The 17,983-nt window shown below is 42.2% G+C and overlaps 1 protein-coding gene across 1 annotated transcript in view; it reads right to left on the reverse strand.

The window, feature by feature from the left end:
* The window catches only part of adamts6 (ADAM metallopeptidase with thrombospondin type 1 motif, 6), a 400,523-nt gene that overhangs the window by 57,536 nt on the left and 325,004 nt on the right, over positions 1–17,983 (reverse strand). The window contains exons 14-16 of the mRNA XM_070869378.1: positions 15,507–15,609; positions 13,082–13,215; positions 8,102–8,225 (exon numbers count right to left, since the gene is read on the reverse strand). Coding sequence (XP_070725479.1) covers positions 8,102–8,225; positions 13,082–13,215; positions 15,507–15,609 — 361 coding nt within the window. The remainder of the gene's footprint in view (positions 1–8,101; positions 8,226–13,081; positions 13,216–15,506; positions 15,610–17,983) is intronic.

The raw sequence follows: 17,983 nt of genomic DNA on the forward strand, positions 1-17,983 counted from the left end.
CTTCCTTGGATTTAATACTATCTTTAATTTCCCTTGTTAGCCACGGCTGAGCCACCTTCCCCATTTTATTTTTACTCCAAACAGGGATGTACAATTGTTGAAGTTCATCCATGTGATCTTTAAATGTTTGCCATTGCCTATCCACCATCAACCCTTTAAGTATCACTCGCCCGTCTATTCTAGCCAATTCATGTCTCATACCATTGAAGTTACCTTTCCTTAAGTTCAGGACCCTAGTCTCTGAATTAACTGTGTCACTCTCCATCTTAATAAAGAATTCTACCATATTATCGTCACTCTTCCCCAAGGGGCCTTGCACAACAAGATTGTTAATTAGTCCTTTCTCATTACACATCACCCAGTCTAGGATGGCCAGCCCTCCAGTTGGTTCCTCGACATATTGGTCTCGAAAACCATCCCTAATACACTCCAGGAAATCCTCCTCCACCGCATTGCTACCAGTTTGGCAAGCTCAATCAATATGTAGATTAAAGTCGCCCATGATAACTGCTGTACCTTTATTGCACGCATCCCTAATTTCTTGTTTGATGTTGTCCCCAACCTAACTACTACTGTTTGGAGGTCTGTACACAACTCCCACTCGCGTTTTCTGCCCTTTGGTATTCCGTAGCTCCACCTATACCAATTCCACATCATCCAAGCTAATGTCCTTCCTTACTATTGCATTAATTTCCTCTTTAACCAGCAACGCCACCTCACCTCCTTTTCCTTTCTGTCTATCCTTCCTGAATGTTGAATACCCCTGGATGTTGAGTTCCCAGCCTTGGTCACCCTGGAGCCATGTCTCCATGATGCCAATTACATCATACCCATTAACTGCTATCTGCACAGTTAATTTTTCCACCTTATTCTGAATACTCCTCACATTGAGGCACAGAGCCTTCAGGCTTGTCTTTTTAACACACTTTGCCCCTTTAGAACTTTGCTGTAATGTGGCCCTTTTTGCTTTTTGCCTTCGGTTTCTCTGTCCTCCACTTTTACTTTTCTTCTTTCTATCTTTTGCTTCTGCCCCACATTCTACTTCCCTCTCTCTCCCTGCATAGGTTCCCATTCCCCTGCCATATTAGTTGAACCCCTCCCCAACAGCACTAGCAAACACTCCCCCCAGGACATTGGTTCCGGTCCTGCCCAGGTGCAGACTGTCCGTTTTGTACTGGTCCCACCTCCCCCAGAACCGGTTCCAATGTCCCAGGAATTTGAATCTCTCCCTTCTGCATCAGTCCTCAAGCCACGTATTCATCTGAGCTATCCTGCGATTCCTACTCTGACTAGCACGTGGCACTGGTAGCAATCCTGAGATTACTACTTTTGAGGTCCCACTTTTTAATTTAGTAACTAGCTCCCTAAATTCGTCTTGTCGGACCTCATCCCGTTTTTTACCTATATCTTTGGTACCTGTATGCACCATGACAACTGGTTGTTCACCCTCCCCCTTCAAAATGTCCTGCAGCCGCTCTGAGGCATCCTTGACCCTTGCACCAGGGAGGTAACATACCATCCTGGAGTCTTGATTGCAACTGCAGAAACATCTATCCATTCCCCTTACAATAGAATCCCCTACCACTATAGCTCTCCCACTCTTTTTCCTGTCGTCCTGTGCAGCAGAGCCACCCATGGTGCCATGAACTTGGCTGCTGCTGCTCTCCCCAATGAGTCATCCCCCTCAACAGTATCCAAAGTAGTGTATCTGTTTTGCAGGGGGATGACCGCAGGGGACCCCTGCACTACCTTCCTTACACTGCTCTTCCCGTTGGCCACCTATCCCCTATCTGGCTGTGTAACCTTTGCCTGCGGTGTGGCCAACTCACTAAACGTGCTATTCACGACATTATCAGTTTCGCGGATGCTCCAGAGTAAATCAACCCGCAGTTCGAGTACCGCAATGTGGTCTGTCAGATGCTGCAGCCGGATACACTTCCACACATGTAGTTGTCAGGGACACTGGGACACTGGAAGCGTCCCTGACTTCCCACATAGCACAGGAGGAGCATGACACGTATCCGAGCTCTCCTGCCATGATTTAACCCTTAGACTAACTTAATTTGGCAACAACAATGCTAAAGGTTGGCCTTACTTCGTAGGTTTTCAGCATCAAAGTGAGGTGGGCGGCTGCTCAATATGGAGACCTCACTCCTCCAGCAGACAGGGGTTTTGTGGGAATCTTTACAGATCATGCTGATAGTATGGCCAAGGTTCTTCTGACTGGCACGAATTGGTGCCATGCAGCCCTCTATAGTGGAACGTAGCTTGCCAGACTGACCTGTCCTCATAGCTACTTAATTCACCTGCTTGTCCGTTTGGTCAGCCCTAAACCAGGGCAGTAGATACTTTGCCTGGTCACAGAACTAGTTTTGTGTCTCCTCACTGAATTCTGAGTATCTTGGTGCATGACACTTCAACGTTTACCACCCATCTCTGGGTGGGCAAGGGCTAACATTCTGTCAGAATCACAGTAAAGCCTTCAGCTGTCAGTTCTTAATCAGGTGCAGGGAAACGCTGCGATGCAGAAGAGGAGCACAACGTTATGATGCACATGTCAGTTGGTTGTCTTTTGCTTCCTGAAAAGGTGCTGCATGCTGAGCAGCCTGTGACTCCAGAGGACCCTGCCTGCCCCTGATTCACCTATTCGGACATGGCAGACTTACTCAAACAGCAGCTCAGATACACCCATACAGGGAGGTGGTACTACTGACACAGAACAGATGTTATCGGGTGGATCACAGAGCAGCCATGAGCAGTAGGAACTAATAGGCAAATTTGAGGAGACCTCTTTCCAGAGGTGACATAAGCAACAGCCGCTAGTTAAGGATTCCAAGACAAAAATCCCAGCAGTTCAGGCTGTTAAAGATCAATGATTCAGGAGCATGGGTCTCACGGGCTGACAGAGGAGACAGTCTCTTCTCTAATGGTACTGATGACAGGACAATTGGAAGGAGTCCAGAACCTACACCTGCAATGCAATGAAGAAGGCAAGATATGAAGTGAAGACATTAGGAGACTTGCATAAGAGCTGTTGATACATCTGTACTGGCAACAGCTATTGCTTCCATAGATGACATTCTTGCAAAGTTGCCATGACTGCTCAGGAACTACAGTTTCAACATGATAGACGTGACTCCTGGTCAAATCCATGTTCTAGAATCGTGTCCCTGTGTGCTTAGTGCTGTGCATTTAGCAATTCCATCCCCCCACCCCAGTTCATTTGATTTTGGTGGGTGCACTGCTAGCAGAATGATCTGGGCTACAGAAGGGTCGGTGGGGGAAAACCATTGCAGGAATCAAGGTGGCCAATTCTGGTGCAAAGCTTTGGCCAAGGGGCCCTGTCCCACTTCACTTGTTCGACCACCACCCAGAAGTGAGTGGTTTTCATAAGGAAAGTCCAGACTTCATGTAAGAGTAAGTTGTGAACAGTTTGCTGCTCAGACCACACCTTGACTCCCTTGTGCAGTGCTGGTCACTAAGGCGAAAGGGAGCTACTGATGTGCTGTGGGCAGTGCAGAGAAAAGCCACAAAGGAGGATCGCTAGTGTTGGAGAAAACAACATAGATTCAAATGTAGGAATGATATCAAGAAATTATTCTTCACTAAAAGAGGGATCAACACTTGATTTAAGGTGAGCCTAATGTCCTTGCTCATCCATAGTTATCTTGTGATCTCTGTTTTTTGAATGAAGAGAAGGAGCAATGGAAGGAGCATATCAACATTCATAGGTATACATAACCCAACTGGCAGAGCAGCTATAGGAGTGAAGAAGAGGCACTGTGCATTTTGTATTGCCTGCAATTCCCAACAGTTATCATCTATATTCCAAAAGGCATTGGGGCAATTTTCGGCAATGCATTCAGACGCTAACAATCCCCCGAGGTGGCCAAGATGCAGTCTTGAGCTGAAATGCCAGTTTAGCCTGCGTTTAGCACAAGCCACCATCTTGGTAAAGAAATTGAAGCCTGCTAAATCCAAAACTTTCAAACAGGCTAATCTTATTAGCACAACACCCATTTAGCTCCTGTTTTTACTCTTTGGCCAAAAGAACCCCCACTGTGCGTTATCTGCAGCTATGGAGTAGAAGGCAATGCTGTTGTCCATTGTCCCTGTACCTGTCTGCCAATTTTCCCACAACTCCATGTTTAAACCTCACCAATCAGGCTTTGGCCCGATTCAAAGTTAAAAGTGCCAACATGGTCGTGGTGCACTATTCCTCCTCATCTTTATGTCAGTCATTTTTAAACACAGTTAACCACACCATCCTTCTCCAATGCCTCTCCTCTGTTGTCAAGCTGAGTAGGAATGTCCTTGCTTTGTTCAACTCTTACCTATCCAGTCATAGCCAGAAAATCTCCTGCAATGGCTTATCTTCTCGCTCCTGCACCATTACCATTGGACTCCCCCAAGGCCCTATCCTTGACCTCATTCTATTTCTCATCTACATTCTGAACCTTGGCGACATCAATTGAAAACAGACGTTAGTGCTGTGCATTCTCCGTACTCCAGACTGTTAGTGCTGTCCGTTCTCTGAATTCGGTAGTGTTTGTGCTCTGCTTTCTCTGAATTCCAGAGCGTTAGCACTGTGTGTAATGTCATTGCTGGACTTCTCTGAACTCCAGAACATTAGCACTGTGCATTCTCTGTACTTGTATGTCAGTGCGTGCCTTCTCTGAACTCACTAGTGTCAGCGTTGTGCGGTCTTTGAACTCCAGTGTTAGCGCTATGCAGTTTTTGAACTGTGGAGTGTTCACGTTGTACATTCTCTGAACCCGGTAATGTTATCACTGTGCATTCTCTGAATTCAAGAGTGTTAGCACTTTGCATTCTCTGATCTCAGATAAATGTTAGATATTACTTGGAGGGTGCTAGTCTGGGTGGGATCTCAGGTGTACAAATACATAAATCACTAAAAATAGCGACACAGTTTCATAAGGCCATTAAAAAAAACAAACATAGAAACATAGAAAATAGGCCATTCGGCCCTTCGAGCCTGCACCACCATTCAATATGATCATGGCGGATCATGCAACCTCAGCACCACAGCCCTGCCTTCTCTCCATACCCCGTGATCCCTTTAGCCGTAAGGGCCACATCTAACTCCCTTTTGAATATGTCCAATGAACTGGACTCAACAACTTTCTGTAGCGGAGCAAGCACTAGAGTTTATTTCTGGAGGGACAGAATTGAAAAGAAGTGAAGTTATGCTAAACTTGTATCGAACCATGGAGCGCTATTTGCAGTTCTGGTCGCCATATTATAAAAAAAATATAGAGGCACTGAAGAGGGGGCAGAGAAGATTTACAAGGATGATATCAGAAATGCGAGGGGATGCATATCAGGAAAGGATGAACAAGCTGGGTCTCTTTTCTCTTGAAAAGAGAAGGCTGAGGGGTGGCCTAATAGAGGTCTGTAAAATTATGAAAGGTTTTGATAGAGTAGATACAGAGAAAGTATTTCCACTTGTGGAGAAGTGCATAACTAGAAGCCATCAATATAAGATAGTCACCCAAGAAATCCAATCGGGAATTCAGAAGAAAATTCTTTACCCAGAGAGAGGTGAGAATGTGGAATTCACTACCACATGCAGTGGTTGAAGCGAATAGTATAGATGCACTTAAGGGGTGGTTAGATAAGCATATGTGAGAGAAGGAAATAGAGGGCTATGCTAATAGAGTTAGATAAGGAAAAACGAAAGGAGGCTCGAGTGGAGCATAAACGGCGGCATAGACTGGTTGGGCTGAATGGCCTATTTCTGTGCTGTATATCCTATGTGAACTCCAGAGTGTTAGTACTGTGTGTTCTCTGATCTTGGTAGTGTTGGTGCTGTGTGTTCTCTGGACTCCAGAGTGTTAGCACTGTGCTTTATCTGAACTCCAAGTGTTTGCACTGTTTGTTCTCTAAATTCAGTAGAGTTAGCACCGTGACTTGTCTGAACTCTGTAGCCTGCCTGACAAAGACTGGATCAAATTACACATACTAGACACAGGGCTAGACTTTCTCGAGAGTCCCTCAACGCCCGATTGCCCGCCCAGAAAAACCGCTAACGTTTGGTAAGTAACGCTGGCAATAGTTTCCACTTTTAAATTAAAACTAATTAAAACTAATCACCCAGCGAGAAATGCATCTTGCGCCATTATTCTTGCTGGTTTTCTCGGCGGTTAAGGGAAAACTAAGTAAATGGGCGTTTTTTAAAAAATTTAGTCCGAGGCTGCAGTTGGGCCTAGGGAGGGGGGGAGAACTTAAAAAAAATGTTCACAAAAAAAAATAAAAAGTTAAAAAAAAACATTCCCAAGATACTTTTACACCTAATCGCAGTTTTAAAATTAAAAAGAAAAAAAGAACCTTTAACTTACCTTTCTTTGCAGAGTACTCACCTCCCGCCCTGTTTAAGCAGCTTTCACAGGGCGGTTCCCTCGGCGATCTGGACGGGCTTCCATTGAGACAAAACTTACGCCCTGGCGATTTTCTCGGCAGTGCATGTCGGCGGTTTGGTCCTGGCGGGCGCTTACAGATTTGGGCGATACCATTGAAAAACAAAAGGGGAAACTTTCGCCGGACAGAAAAACAGCTGTACCGCCGAAAATGAAAGGAAAGTTTAGGCCAAAGTGTTGGATGAGTATCGCCCTCCCACTTACTCTTGGTGAGAATAAGAAATTCAGGTATGTACAGTGATGTAAATAGATGTAGCCAAATTTAGGACTGATGTCAGAGAGCTCTTCAAAAAAAAAATGTGATCAACAAATGGAATCCAAACGGGGGGGACTCGAGGGTCTTTCTCAATGTGTGAGTTGAAAGACCTTTCTCATTATGTTCTAGTGAAATCTTTGGCAGGGTTCAAATCATAAATTAAAGGCAGCTGATCAGGTCTTAGTTTTTAAATCTAAATCCTCATTAAAGGTTACCTGTGCTCACTAGTTCGGTTTGTGTCTATGTACAGTGGATATTCAAAATGTCCAAATGAAAGTCACAAGGATATAGTCAAATTGCAGCTAAGCCATCCAGAAAAAATATTATCTGCTGTATGCCCAATATCTTCTGCTGGAAATAAGACAAGTTATTAGTTATACTTGACTGAACTTAATAATGGGCCTGAAATTGCGGTCTCCCCGGGTCCGTATGGAGTGTGTACGGAGCCGAGGAGGCATTGCAAAATAGGATTGGTTTTCGGCGTGTAATACACGTGCGCCGAAAACTGGCTTTTCTGATCTGTCAAGTTCTGGCTTGACAGATCCAACGCATCTTGGGCAGAAGGACATTCGCATAGGCGAGATTGGGTATTTGCCCATCTCTTGCCCAGCAAATGTCCTTAAAACTCTTGCACCTGGTAAAAGCAGGCGCATAGCCTACTTTTACCAGCGTAAGAGTTTTAAAATAAAACTCTTTACTTTAAAAACCCTGCCCACTAAGGTAAGTTTATTTTAATCCCTAATTACAAAACATTAAAAAAAAAATTCCAGATTTTTTAGAAACACATTTATTAACTTTAATTGAAATTAATGTTTAATATGTGAGATGTGTTTTTTTATTTTTTATGTTGTGTTTAGTGTGTTTGTTTATTTTTACCATTAGTAGCAATAAGAACTCTTAGATACGGAGTTCTCATGGCTATTAATGAGAATACTGTACCTGATTGGTTGTGCAGTCACACTTGACTGCACCTTCTGCGTCCGAACATCGAGGGCGGGAGTGTGCTCTGAAGCATGGGAAGAGAAGGCCTCCCCACCGGAATTGCAGGCTCCTCCGGAACCACCAGATAAATTCATTAAAAATTCTCGGGTCGGAGGCGTTTATCCGAAAGAAGCCTCCGACCAGAATTTGAGACCCTTTATGATATTCTAAGCAAACAAGCCCCAGGTAGGAATAATGCTTTGATTAAATGTCAAACTGGTCCATTTTTCACAGCAAAACAGTAATCCCCTCGAGTTTTCTGAAATTGGCACATTCAAATGCCTTCATTTAATTGAAAAGTAATTTGACTCATAAATCATTCAAATCCAAGGAAAAGAAACACTTTCTGCTGTTATTCAAGACAAAAATATGTCGATGGTACTCTATGGTCTATTCTGATTGCTGAATCATGATTATGTCCACCTACCTCCCCGAGGCAGGGAATCATTGAATAAACCTTCCGTTGCTTCACAAGTGCTTCCATCACCCCCACAAACACGACATCTGTCTTCTTTTGCATCAGAGCCCAAAATATGATCGCAGCCTACATGCTTTAGACACAAAGAAATAGGTACATTACAACAGTGACTACACTTCAAAAGTACTTAATTGACTGTAAAGGACTTTGGGAGGTTGTGAAAGGTGCTATACAAATGCAAGTCTTTCTTTAAATCAAAACAGCTTGAGCTATCACTGTAACACTGATTGAAATAACGGAAAATATTTATGGCTGACTCATGCAGACAAAACCATATAAAACACCGACTATTTTTTGTACGGTTTCCCAATAGAATGTTAATTTTTCTTTATACATTTAAATTTAAGCATAATTTTTCCCTCCCTATCCTCCCGAATGCAGTGACTCCTTTCTAGGGAACAGTACCATGGGTACAGGCCATCCCCGGTAGCTTGGCCAAGTGCCCATTATTCATGTGTGACCCTTAACAGTAAGTGTTGGCAGATTATTTGATGGGGCTGGGAGGGGGAAGGTATTAGAACTGAGGCTGAGCCTTTCCTCACCTAATGTCCGTGCATGTTCACTTCCAACATAGGTCATTGAGTACTGCTCAAGAGCAGAAGCTTTTGATGATTTCGCCCCTGCCTGAGCCCAAAGCTCCTAATGTCACCTTACTGAGATCAGCTAACTCAGCACAAATTAAACCCGGGTCCTTTGGTGCAGGCTCAAAGGGCCAAATGGCCTACTCCTGCACCTATTTTCTATGTTTTCTATGTTTCCTTCCTGGTGAGTTTGAATAAGTTATTCAATGAATAAACTCACTGAGCTACCAGGGAAGGACAAGCATAGCAGACTTGACACAGGTGACCATAAAAGCAAAATAAATCTTTGAGAATGAAGGACTTATAAAGAGGCTTTGAATGCAAAGAGATTCACAGCCAATACTCAATGCACATTTGCACTGGGGAAGCTTGTTATGCTGTAGATTATGTCTATATGTTGCTGAGTGCAGGTCAGTGATTCATGTCAGCCATCACATTTGCACATATCATATATGCTACAACTCAAACTTAATGACCTCACACATTGTCTAGTCTCCTTCATAAAATATAATTCTGCAATGCATACATTGCCATAATGATGTGCAAGGTCCAGTGCAATTGGGCTCTGATTAAAACAATGACCTCAGACATGAGCAAATTTAGTATTATCCAAAATCATGTACCTTTAAAGTAATCTAGGCATTTGATTTAACATCAATCTGTGACATTTAAGGATGTCACCATGGTGAGGGGGAAGACACACAGTTTGGGACACTAGTCATCCCATTTTACTAAATTCAGTTACAATGCTTGAACTTTGTGGCAAGAGAGAGAAAAAGCTTTTCCTTTGTGGCAGATTTAAAGTCCATTCAGCCAAACAATTTTATTTCTTATAACAAAAATAAGTGAGGATTTATATTCATGAATTCTGTCACTTGAGGTTCAAAACAAGAAAGCTAACTATTGCGACAGATTTAACATTTTTTAAATAGACAAGTAAAATGTTGAGTTTGCAGAATTTGAATACATTCAGATCAGACAGCTACCAGCTGAATTCCTGGACCTGAAATTTCATAACTGTTGATTAGTTAAAATATTTATTTGTTTTTCAGTTTTATATTGATTTACATATTAGTTGATGAGCAAAAATGTTATAATACTTAAACTTTCTTCACTTTTGTAAAGAATGTAATATGAGAAAACCTTCAAAATTAGGTTTCATCTTCTATCAGCTGAATTGTAGCATTCAGCAGTTAAATCTAATCACTATGTAAATACATTGATAATTTCAGAGTAAAAGTCTAACCTTTGCCCTTTACTCCTTACGTATACTTGTTTGATAGAGAAAAAAGCAGGGGATAGTTCTGAGAACCAGCAATTAAAATGTGACCTTTCCCCATTTGTGGCAAACATCCTAAACAGTAACTGCTGCAACATTTCTTTCATCAAAATAAACATTTACAAGAACTTTCCTGTAGAACTAAGCTAATCCCTAGTAAAATATCCTGGAATATTTGTCAAGCTCCAACAATATAACAGCGAATGTAAAGAGCAGAGAGCTGATTTTTGGAACATTTGTCGTTGCATGTGGCTATCTGCAGTATTTATTTGTTATGTGTGCGAGCCCTGTGAAGTCTGTGCAGGTGTAGTCTGTCTTTAAAAGTGTCATTTGTGGATACATAAGGGATTTATAGATTTCCATTCAGGTACTTGGGAGGAAAGGTACTTACAAAGATTCTGTTGCCCCCCAGCTCTATGCTTTGTGGCATTTGCAATTGTAGGAAGTACTATTGTTTTTTTTTAAAAATCAAACACCCTGGTGTTTCAAAGGGTTAGTTTAAAGTTTTAGTTTAACTTTGAAACGTGCAAGTTAGCAGGTTGTGCCTTTTTAAACTTGACAATGAATTGCTTCTTGTTGCTCGCAGTAACATTGACATGAACCGCCACTGAATTACTGCAAAGTCATTTACATAGATTCATCGCCAGGACTGTGAATGCTGCAGAACCAGTGGAAGGCATGGAGAGTTGCAATATTGGTGAATTTCATAACTCTTCTGTAAGATAGGAGGGATTTACAGAAAAAGTAAAATCTTTTCATAATCAGACTATTAAAGGATGAGGTTTATTCGTGGACTAATCCACTAAAGTCATTTAGAGAGGGAATCTCACTATCACGATCTCTTTATCAATCAATGTTACAAATACAGAGCATTTACTATAGTGTCCTTGCTTCTTCTGTCTATTTTAAATTGAAGAAAATAGAAATTTTGTTTAAATGATGAGTACTGATTAGTTCACTGGGGAATGAGCTTAGAGGATATGGATTAACATCACACAGGTCAACAGAAATGATTACCGAGTCACGTGGGTTAAAGCTTATCTCTCTTTATACATTAGCTTAAACATAATGGCCCTGAAATTCCAGCCTCGCTGGGTCCGTACGGAATATGCACGGACCCGGCAAGGCCTCGCAAAAGCTGTTTTTTGGCGCACACAGTGCATGCACCGAAAACTGTCTTTTCCGATCTGTCAATCCTCCGCATCCCCGGGAGAAGGACATCCGCGCAGGCGAGATTGGGCTATTTGCCCATCTCTTGCCCAGCGAATGTCCTTCAAACTCTTGCGCCTGATAAAAGCAGGTGCATAGCCTACTTTTGTCACCGTAAGAGTTTTAAAACATATAAAAATATCATTTAAATACCCATTTTATAGTAAAAACCCTGTCCACTAAGGTAAGTTTATTTTAAACCCTATTAAAACACATTAAAAAAAAATCCAAAAAATATATTTTTTTCTAAAACATTTAATTAACTTTAATTTCAATTAAATTTAAATATGTGTGGTGTTTTTTTTAATTTATTATGTTGTACTTGGGTGTTTTAGGGGGTTATTCTCATTGATAGTAATGGGAACTCGTAAAATCGGAGTTCCCATAATATCAATGAGAATATTGTACCGTGATTGGTGGTCCAGGCCCACGTGACTCCAGCTTCTCTGTCCGTATCTAGAAGACGTGGACGCACTGTGACGCACATGGAAAGAAGGCCCCCCACCGGAATCGAGGGTGCCTCCCGGACCACCAGGTACATTTGTAGAGAAATTTTGGGTCGGAGGCGTTCGTCCGAAGGAAGCCTCCGACCGCAATTTCAGGGCCATTTTTTCCTCGGTCATTGCTTAATTACAGCTCCAAACATTCTAAGGCACTACCCTCAACTGATTCAAGTCTCCCGTTATGTTAAGCATAGATATCTATGTAATTCACTATATGGGTCTCTCACTTTTTGACTATATATATACACAAAAATATATATATATATAGATAGATCTATGCATACATGATATAAATGCTTGTCTGTAATCCTCTTCTTCCTCCCTCTTACCAAAGGGAAACACATTAAACAGTAGCATCAACTGCCAGGATCATACACCAGATACCAGACTGACCTATATATAATGCATATCAATAATAAGTGTATATACCCGATATTCACATTGTTGCATGCACAGTCTTTCTTCTATATATATATTCCTCATTTTAATGCACTTGATTTGAGCGACCAGAGGAGAAGGCCAAGCTCAGGTAGACTGACTTAAACCCACTAAACAGGAAGACAAGCCTGTTCGTGAAGTTAGGAAGGAATTGATCCTTGTGCTTTATTGACACTGTAAATTTGTTGGTTGGAGCCCACTTTTGTGTGCACTGTTGGGATTTTTGCTTTTGACTTACTTAAGAAGCATAGAATTGTGCAGTATTGAAGCAGACTATTCAATCCAATGTACCAGTATCGGCTCTCTGAAAGAGCTATGCACAGTCCCAATCTCCTGCCTTTCCATACACCCTTTTAAATTTTTTTTTCAACTATTTATCCACTTCTCTTTTAAAAGTTATGATGGATTCTGTTTCCACCACTATTTCGGGTAGGGAATTTCATGACTTTTTGTAACTCTTTGTAACTCTTTGTAACTCTCAATTCTTTTGTGATGACCTTAACGTTATGCTCTCCAGTGGAAATAATGTTTCCCTATTTACTTTATCAAAACATTTCATAATTTTGAACACTTTTATCAGAGCTCCTCTCTTCTAATGAAAAGAATCACAGTTTCTCTAATATCTCTAAAGTCTTTCATTTCTGGCGAATCTTATAAAAGAAAAAAAACAGAAACGTGAATATCATTTATTCTGAACGAAGTCCATTTGTCATGTTTAAAGTTGCAAATGGGAACAGAATCACCCAGGTTTTAAAAAAATATATATTTGATTCCCATTTGCAACAATGAAGAAGGAATTCACAAGTTTACACATCGCTGGGCTCAATAATTCCTCACAGCCTTCCATGAAATGCTACTAAAAGGTGTTAAGGAAATGTGACACAATTTCTGAATGGTTTACTAATAAAGTATATGCAACCTTGCATTCTCCATTGATACAGATGTCCAGGGAGTCTGCATGGCAACGAGTTCCATCAATAACTGCAGGAGCCCGTTCGGTGTAAAAATTATATCCTTCAGCCAAGCAGTTTAAAGCACATGGCTTAACACCACCTGTTGAATAACAGAAGTATTTAAATGTAAGACAAAGCAGTACAGTGTACTAATGTTCTCCAAATGCAAAAACTCAAAAAAACAACATTTCATACAGGTGTATTCAGCTTTAATCTTCTGAGCAAACATGTGTGCCTTCTAATCAGAAAAATAAACATTGTTATTAATCCTTATTCTGTCCTTAAATTTCTCCCACCTCTCCTGGAGCCCATGACTGATGCTGGCGTACAGCTCCACTATCAGTGGCAGCTTCCTAATATCTCATCCAAATGACTACTGATCACGTGCAATGCTAGATAGCAACATGTTTTAACTTCCGGTTGGCGGAGGAAAACAAGCGGTTGAAGTCAAGAAGAAGAATATAGGGCAGGGTGTATATCAGGCAGCTGGTCCACTACTGCCCGATTCCCTGATTCAAAGCAAAGACCAATTCCGACTTCACCTGTCATTCACAAACATGAACTTCTCATCAGGTGCCAATGGATAGTGATGATGGACTGATTCATCAAAGACACAAATGATATCTTTTGTGACTGTGACAAAGTCAAACTATCCCTCCTCATTCTTTTTGACCGGTCTGCAGCATTTCAAACGGTTGACCACTCTGTCCTTCTCCAACGCCTCTCCACCATCGTCCAGCTGGGTGCCACTGTGCTTGCCTGGTTCCATTCTTATCTATCTAACCATAGTCAGTGAATCACCTGCAACGGCTTCTCGTCCCGCTCCCACATCGTTACCTCTGGTGTCCCCCAAGGATCTATCCTTGGCCCCCTCCTATTTCTCATCTGCATGCTGTCCCTTGGTGACATCATCTGAAAACACAGTGTCGGTTTCCACCTGTACGCTGATGACACTAAGCTCTACTTCACTACCACTTCTCACGACCCCTCCACGGTCTCTAAATTGTAAGACTGCTTGTCCAATATCCAGTTCTGGATGAGCATAAATGTTCTCCAATTGAATGTTGGGAAGACCAAAGCTATTATTTTCAGTCTCTGCCACAAACTCCGTTCCCTAGCCACTGACTCCATCCCCCGACCCAACCTCTATCTGAGGCTGGGGCTGAACAAGACTGTTCGCAACCTTGGTGTCATATTTGACCCTGAAATGAGCTTTTGACCACATATCCGCAGCATAACTAAGACCGCCTATTCCACCTCTGTAACATCGCCCCTCTCTGCCCTTGCCTCAGCTCATCCACTGCTGAAGCCCTCATCCATGCCTTTGTTACCTCTAGACTTGACTATTTCAACGCACACCTGGCTGGCCTCCCACATTCTATCCCATGGAAACTGGAGGTCATCCAAAACTCGACAACCTGTGTCTTACCTCGCATCAAATCCCACTCATCCATCACCCTTGTGCTTGCTGACCTACATTGGCTCCCGGTTAAGCAACGCCTCGATTTCAAAATTCTCATCCTTGTTTTCAAATTCCTCCAAGGCCTTACCCCTCCCTATCTTTGTAATCTCCTTTAGCTGCCCCCCCTCTCCCCCTCCCCCCCCCCCGAGATTTCTGTGCTCATCCAATTCTGCACTCTTCAACATCCCTGATTATAATCGCTCAACCATTTGTGGCCGTGCCTTCTGTTGCCTAGGCCCTAAGCTCTGTAATTCCCTGCCTAAACCTCTCCGCCTCCCTACCTCTCTTTCCTCCTTCAAGATGCTCCTTAAAACCTACCTCTTTGACCAAGCTTTTAGTCACCTACCCTAATTTCTCCTTATGCGGCTCAGTGTCAACTTTTTAAAATCTCATAATACTCCTGTGAAGCTCCTTGAGACATTTCACTACGTTAAAGGTGCTATATCAATACAAGTTGTTGTTATTGTTGATTCTCCAACTAGTGCCTGAAGTGTTATATTCACACATTTTTCACCACAAATACTAAAGGAAATGAAGAATTTAAAGAAAATTAATTTGGTTTCATAAGAATTTACACATGTAATTAGAAAGTGGGATGGCACAGAACTCCCAAGTGTTGTCCCAACAAAGTAGTGGGACATGAGTTTGTGTCTCCGATTCTCAGCTTTGCTGCCACAGGGAGCAGATGCTAGATTTTTTCCTGTATAAAGAGAGGGAAAAGTCAGAGAAAGGGTCATTTCTAATTGCTTTCTCAGATGTCCTGGGGTACAGTTGCAGAGTAGCATTGGCAGAGGGCTGTCAGCATGTTGCTTGCCCATTCCACTAGCCTGAGAGTTACATGATCCAAGGAGACTGCTGGAGGGGAAAAGGGCGAAATAGTAAAATAAATGACAAAGAAAACAACTGAAATTGCCCAGAATCACACTAACCTCCAGTGTATGGCTTCCAGTTGTAATACTTTCCACGAAAAGGTAAATTGTCAAAGTCTGCACACTGCTTTTCCCGAAAGTCACGAGATCCAGTTGGACATGGCTTAAATGGAATTGGGGGAGAAAAAAATGCATTTTTGTGCTGTACTTTGTGCAAAGATATCACTTATTACTTTTTCCTAAGGATATTTTCCCTCCCAAGAAAGACGACATTTTCAAAGTCAAATGCTACATGAGTTGAATGCCAATTGCCATTAAATAGACAAATTTAAATTTAAAAATTCTTGTTCTGAAACAAAATCAGAAAATTTCACGAGAAGTGGCCATGTGTTAATTTAGTTGCTCCATGTCGCCATGATCTTCCTAGGTGTAGATACAAAGACATGGCTACCAAAGCAGTATAAAAGTATCAACATGTAACTTGCATCATAGGTATGTTTAGCATTTGGATATATTAAACTTGGTGCTGGAACTTGCAGCACAAAAACGGCAAAACTGTTATCTATTCTCTTCCTTGTAAATTATTAAAAGTTGTGTTAATAAACAGTCCAGCATGATGACATTTACCACCCCAGTATCCACCAATCATCTTGGGATTTTCATTGTTATTGACAGTCAACCAGGAACACTATGGCAGATCACAACTGGCCAATCAAGATTAACAACTAACTTTTAATGTTCGAAAAATGTAACTGTGTTTTTGTAGCTCATACTAATGTGTAAATTGAGCAACAAAAATCAATATGGAGTGAATTGTGCAGCCATTTTTAATTGTTTTTCTTGCAATAGACCAAAATGTTCATTTGCTCGTGATTATAGTTGTGCACATGACAGCATTTACATGTATCACGATCGGAAATAACTACAGCGGTTGCACGCTGTTCCAAAAATTGTAAACAGATCACAATTACCTGTCAACATGATATAGATTAAGTTAAATCCAAAGATATGTGCTCACCTTTGATAACAACAACAGGATGTAACTAGGGCAATGTAACTAGGGCAATGATTCAAGAGAAATAAAACCCAAAATACCATTTCTGCCCATCCTACATCAAATGCACATTCTGCAAAATTACTCTGAAGCCAAGCAAAAAACATTGATTAGATTTAATTTCCTTATGTTGCCACCATATATATTGGGGCTGAATTTCCGAGGGGCTGACCTGAGACCCTGGTGCAAGGGACAGGACGTGCCCACCCAGGACTTCCAATGCTGACCTGCCAAAAGTTCATTCGGGCAGTGGGAGGTCTCTTAATTTTAAATACACTCGGCAGATATCCATGCCGGTAGCAGTGCATCTCAGGAGCCTGCCTGCTGAAAGAGGTGAGGAATCGCAGCTGAGTCAATCGGGTCCCGGGGCACTGACACCCCCTCAATAATGAGGGCTCCACTTCACCATTGGAAAGGTGGGTAAACTTGGTCTCAGTCAACATAATAACTGCCAATGCTAGACTCTGTGTATGACGGCCCAAGGATGCAGGAACTCTCCAGTTTGGGTATCCCCACCTTGGCCTTGCATTCTTCTACACCACTGGCTTTGCTGGTGGGTGGAGGCTTTCCCCCCAAAATCCCTCACAGAAACTCTGGGAGAAGGCTGGAAACCATTATATCTACACCCTGGGTAATGTGCAGCTCTCCCATTGCACTCCCGGTGGAGTTATGGTGGGATTACACTGGAAAGGTCGTGGATTTTTAGCCCCATTAATTCATCTGTAAACAGCCCTGTGCACTAACTCAAATTATTTATGCCAGACCTGAGCCACCAGATGGGCCCCACAATCGCTGGTTGACCAGGCGTTGCTCAGAGGACCACGCTGGGCTCCCTTAAGGTCCTGAGATGCAGGAACTCCTGATGTACTGAGTCCCCACCTCCTCGAATGAAAATGGCTTTGCTTGGTGTAGGCTAAGGCTTCACTCCTAAAATACCACCTGGATACTTCACTGGTTGGCCTAGATTCTAGCACACTTCTGCCGAAGTCACAGTGGCTATTTGTCAAAATGGTTACAGATTTTTAAAACTCTCTTTTCTCTTTTATACAGTATATATCATCCGTAAACACGGAGTGTTTTCGCATGTGCGCAGACGACACCCAGCTCTACCTCTCCACCACTTTGGTCGACCCCTGCTTGGTATCTAAATTGTCAGATTGCTTGTCCAACATCCAGTACTGGATGAGCAGGAATTTTCTCCAATTATATATTGGGAAGACTGAAGGCATTATCTTTGGTCCCTGCCACAAACTGTGTTCCCTAACCACTGACTTCATCCCTCTCCTTAGCATTAATCTGAGGGTGAACAAGACTATTCACAACCTAGGTGTCATATTTGACCCTGAAATGAGTTTCCAACCACATATCCGCGGCATAACTAAAACCATAACATTGTCTGTCTCTGTCCCTGCCTCAGCTCTTCTGCTGCCGAAACCCTCATTCATGCCTTTGTTACCTCTATACTTGACTACTCCAACTCATT

Source organism: Pristiophorus japonicus, chromosome 2 (genome assembly GCF_044704955.1).
Source record: "Pristiophorus japonicus isolate sPriJap1 chromosome 2, sPriJap1.hap1, whole genome shotgun sequence".
Classification (NCBI taxonomy): Eukaryota; Metazoa; Chordata; class Chondrichthyes; family Pristiophoridae; genus Pristiophorus; species Pristiophorus japonicus.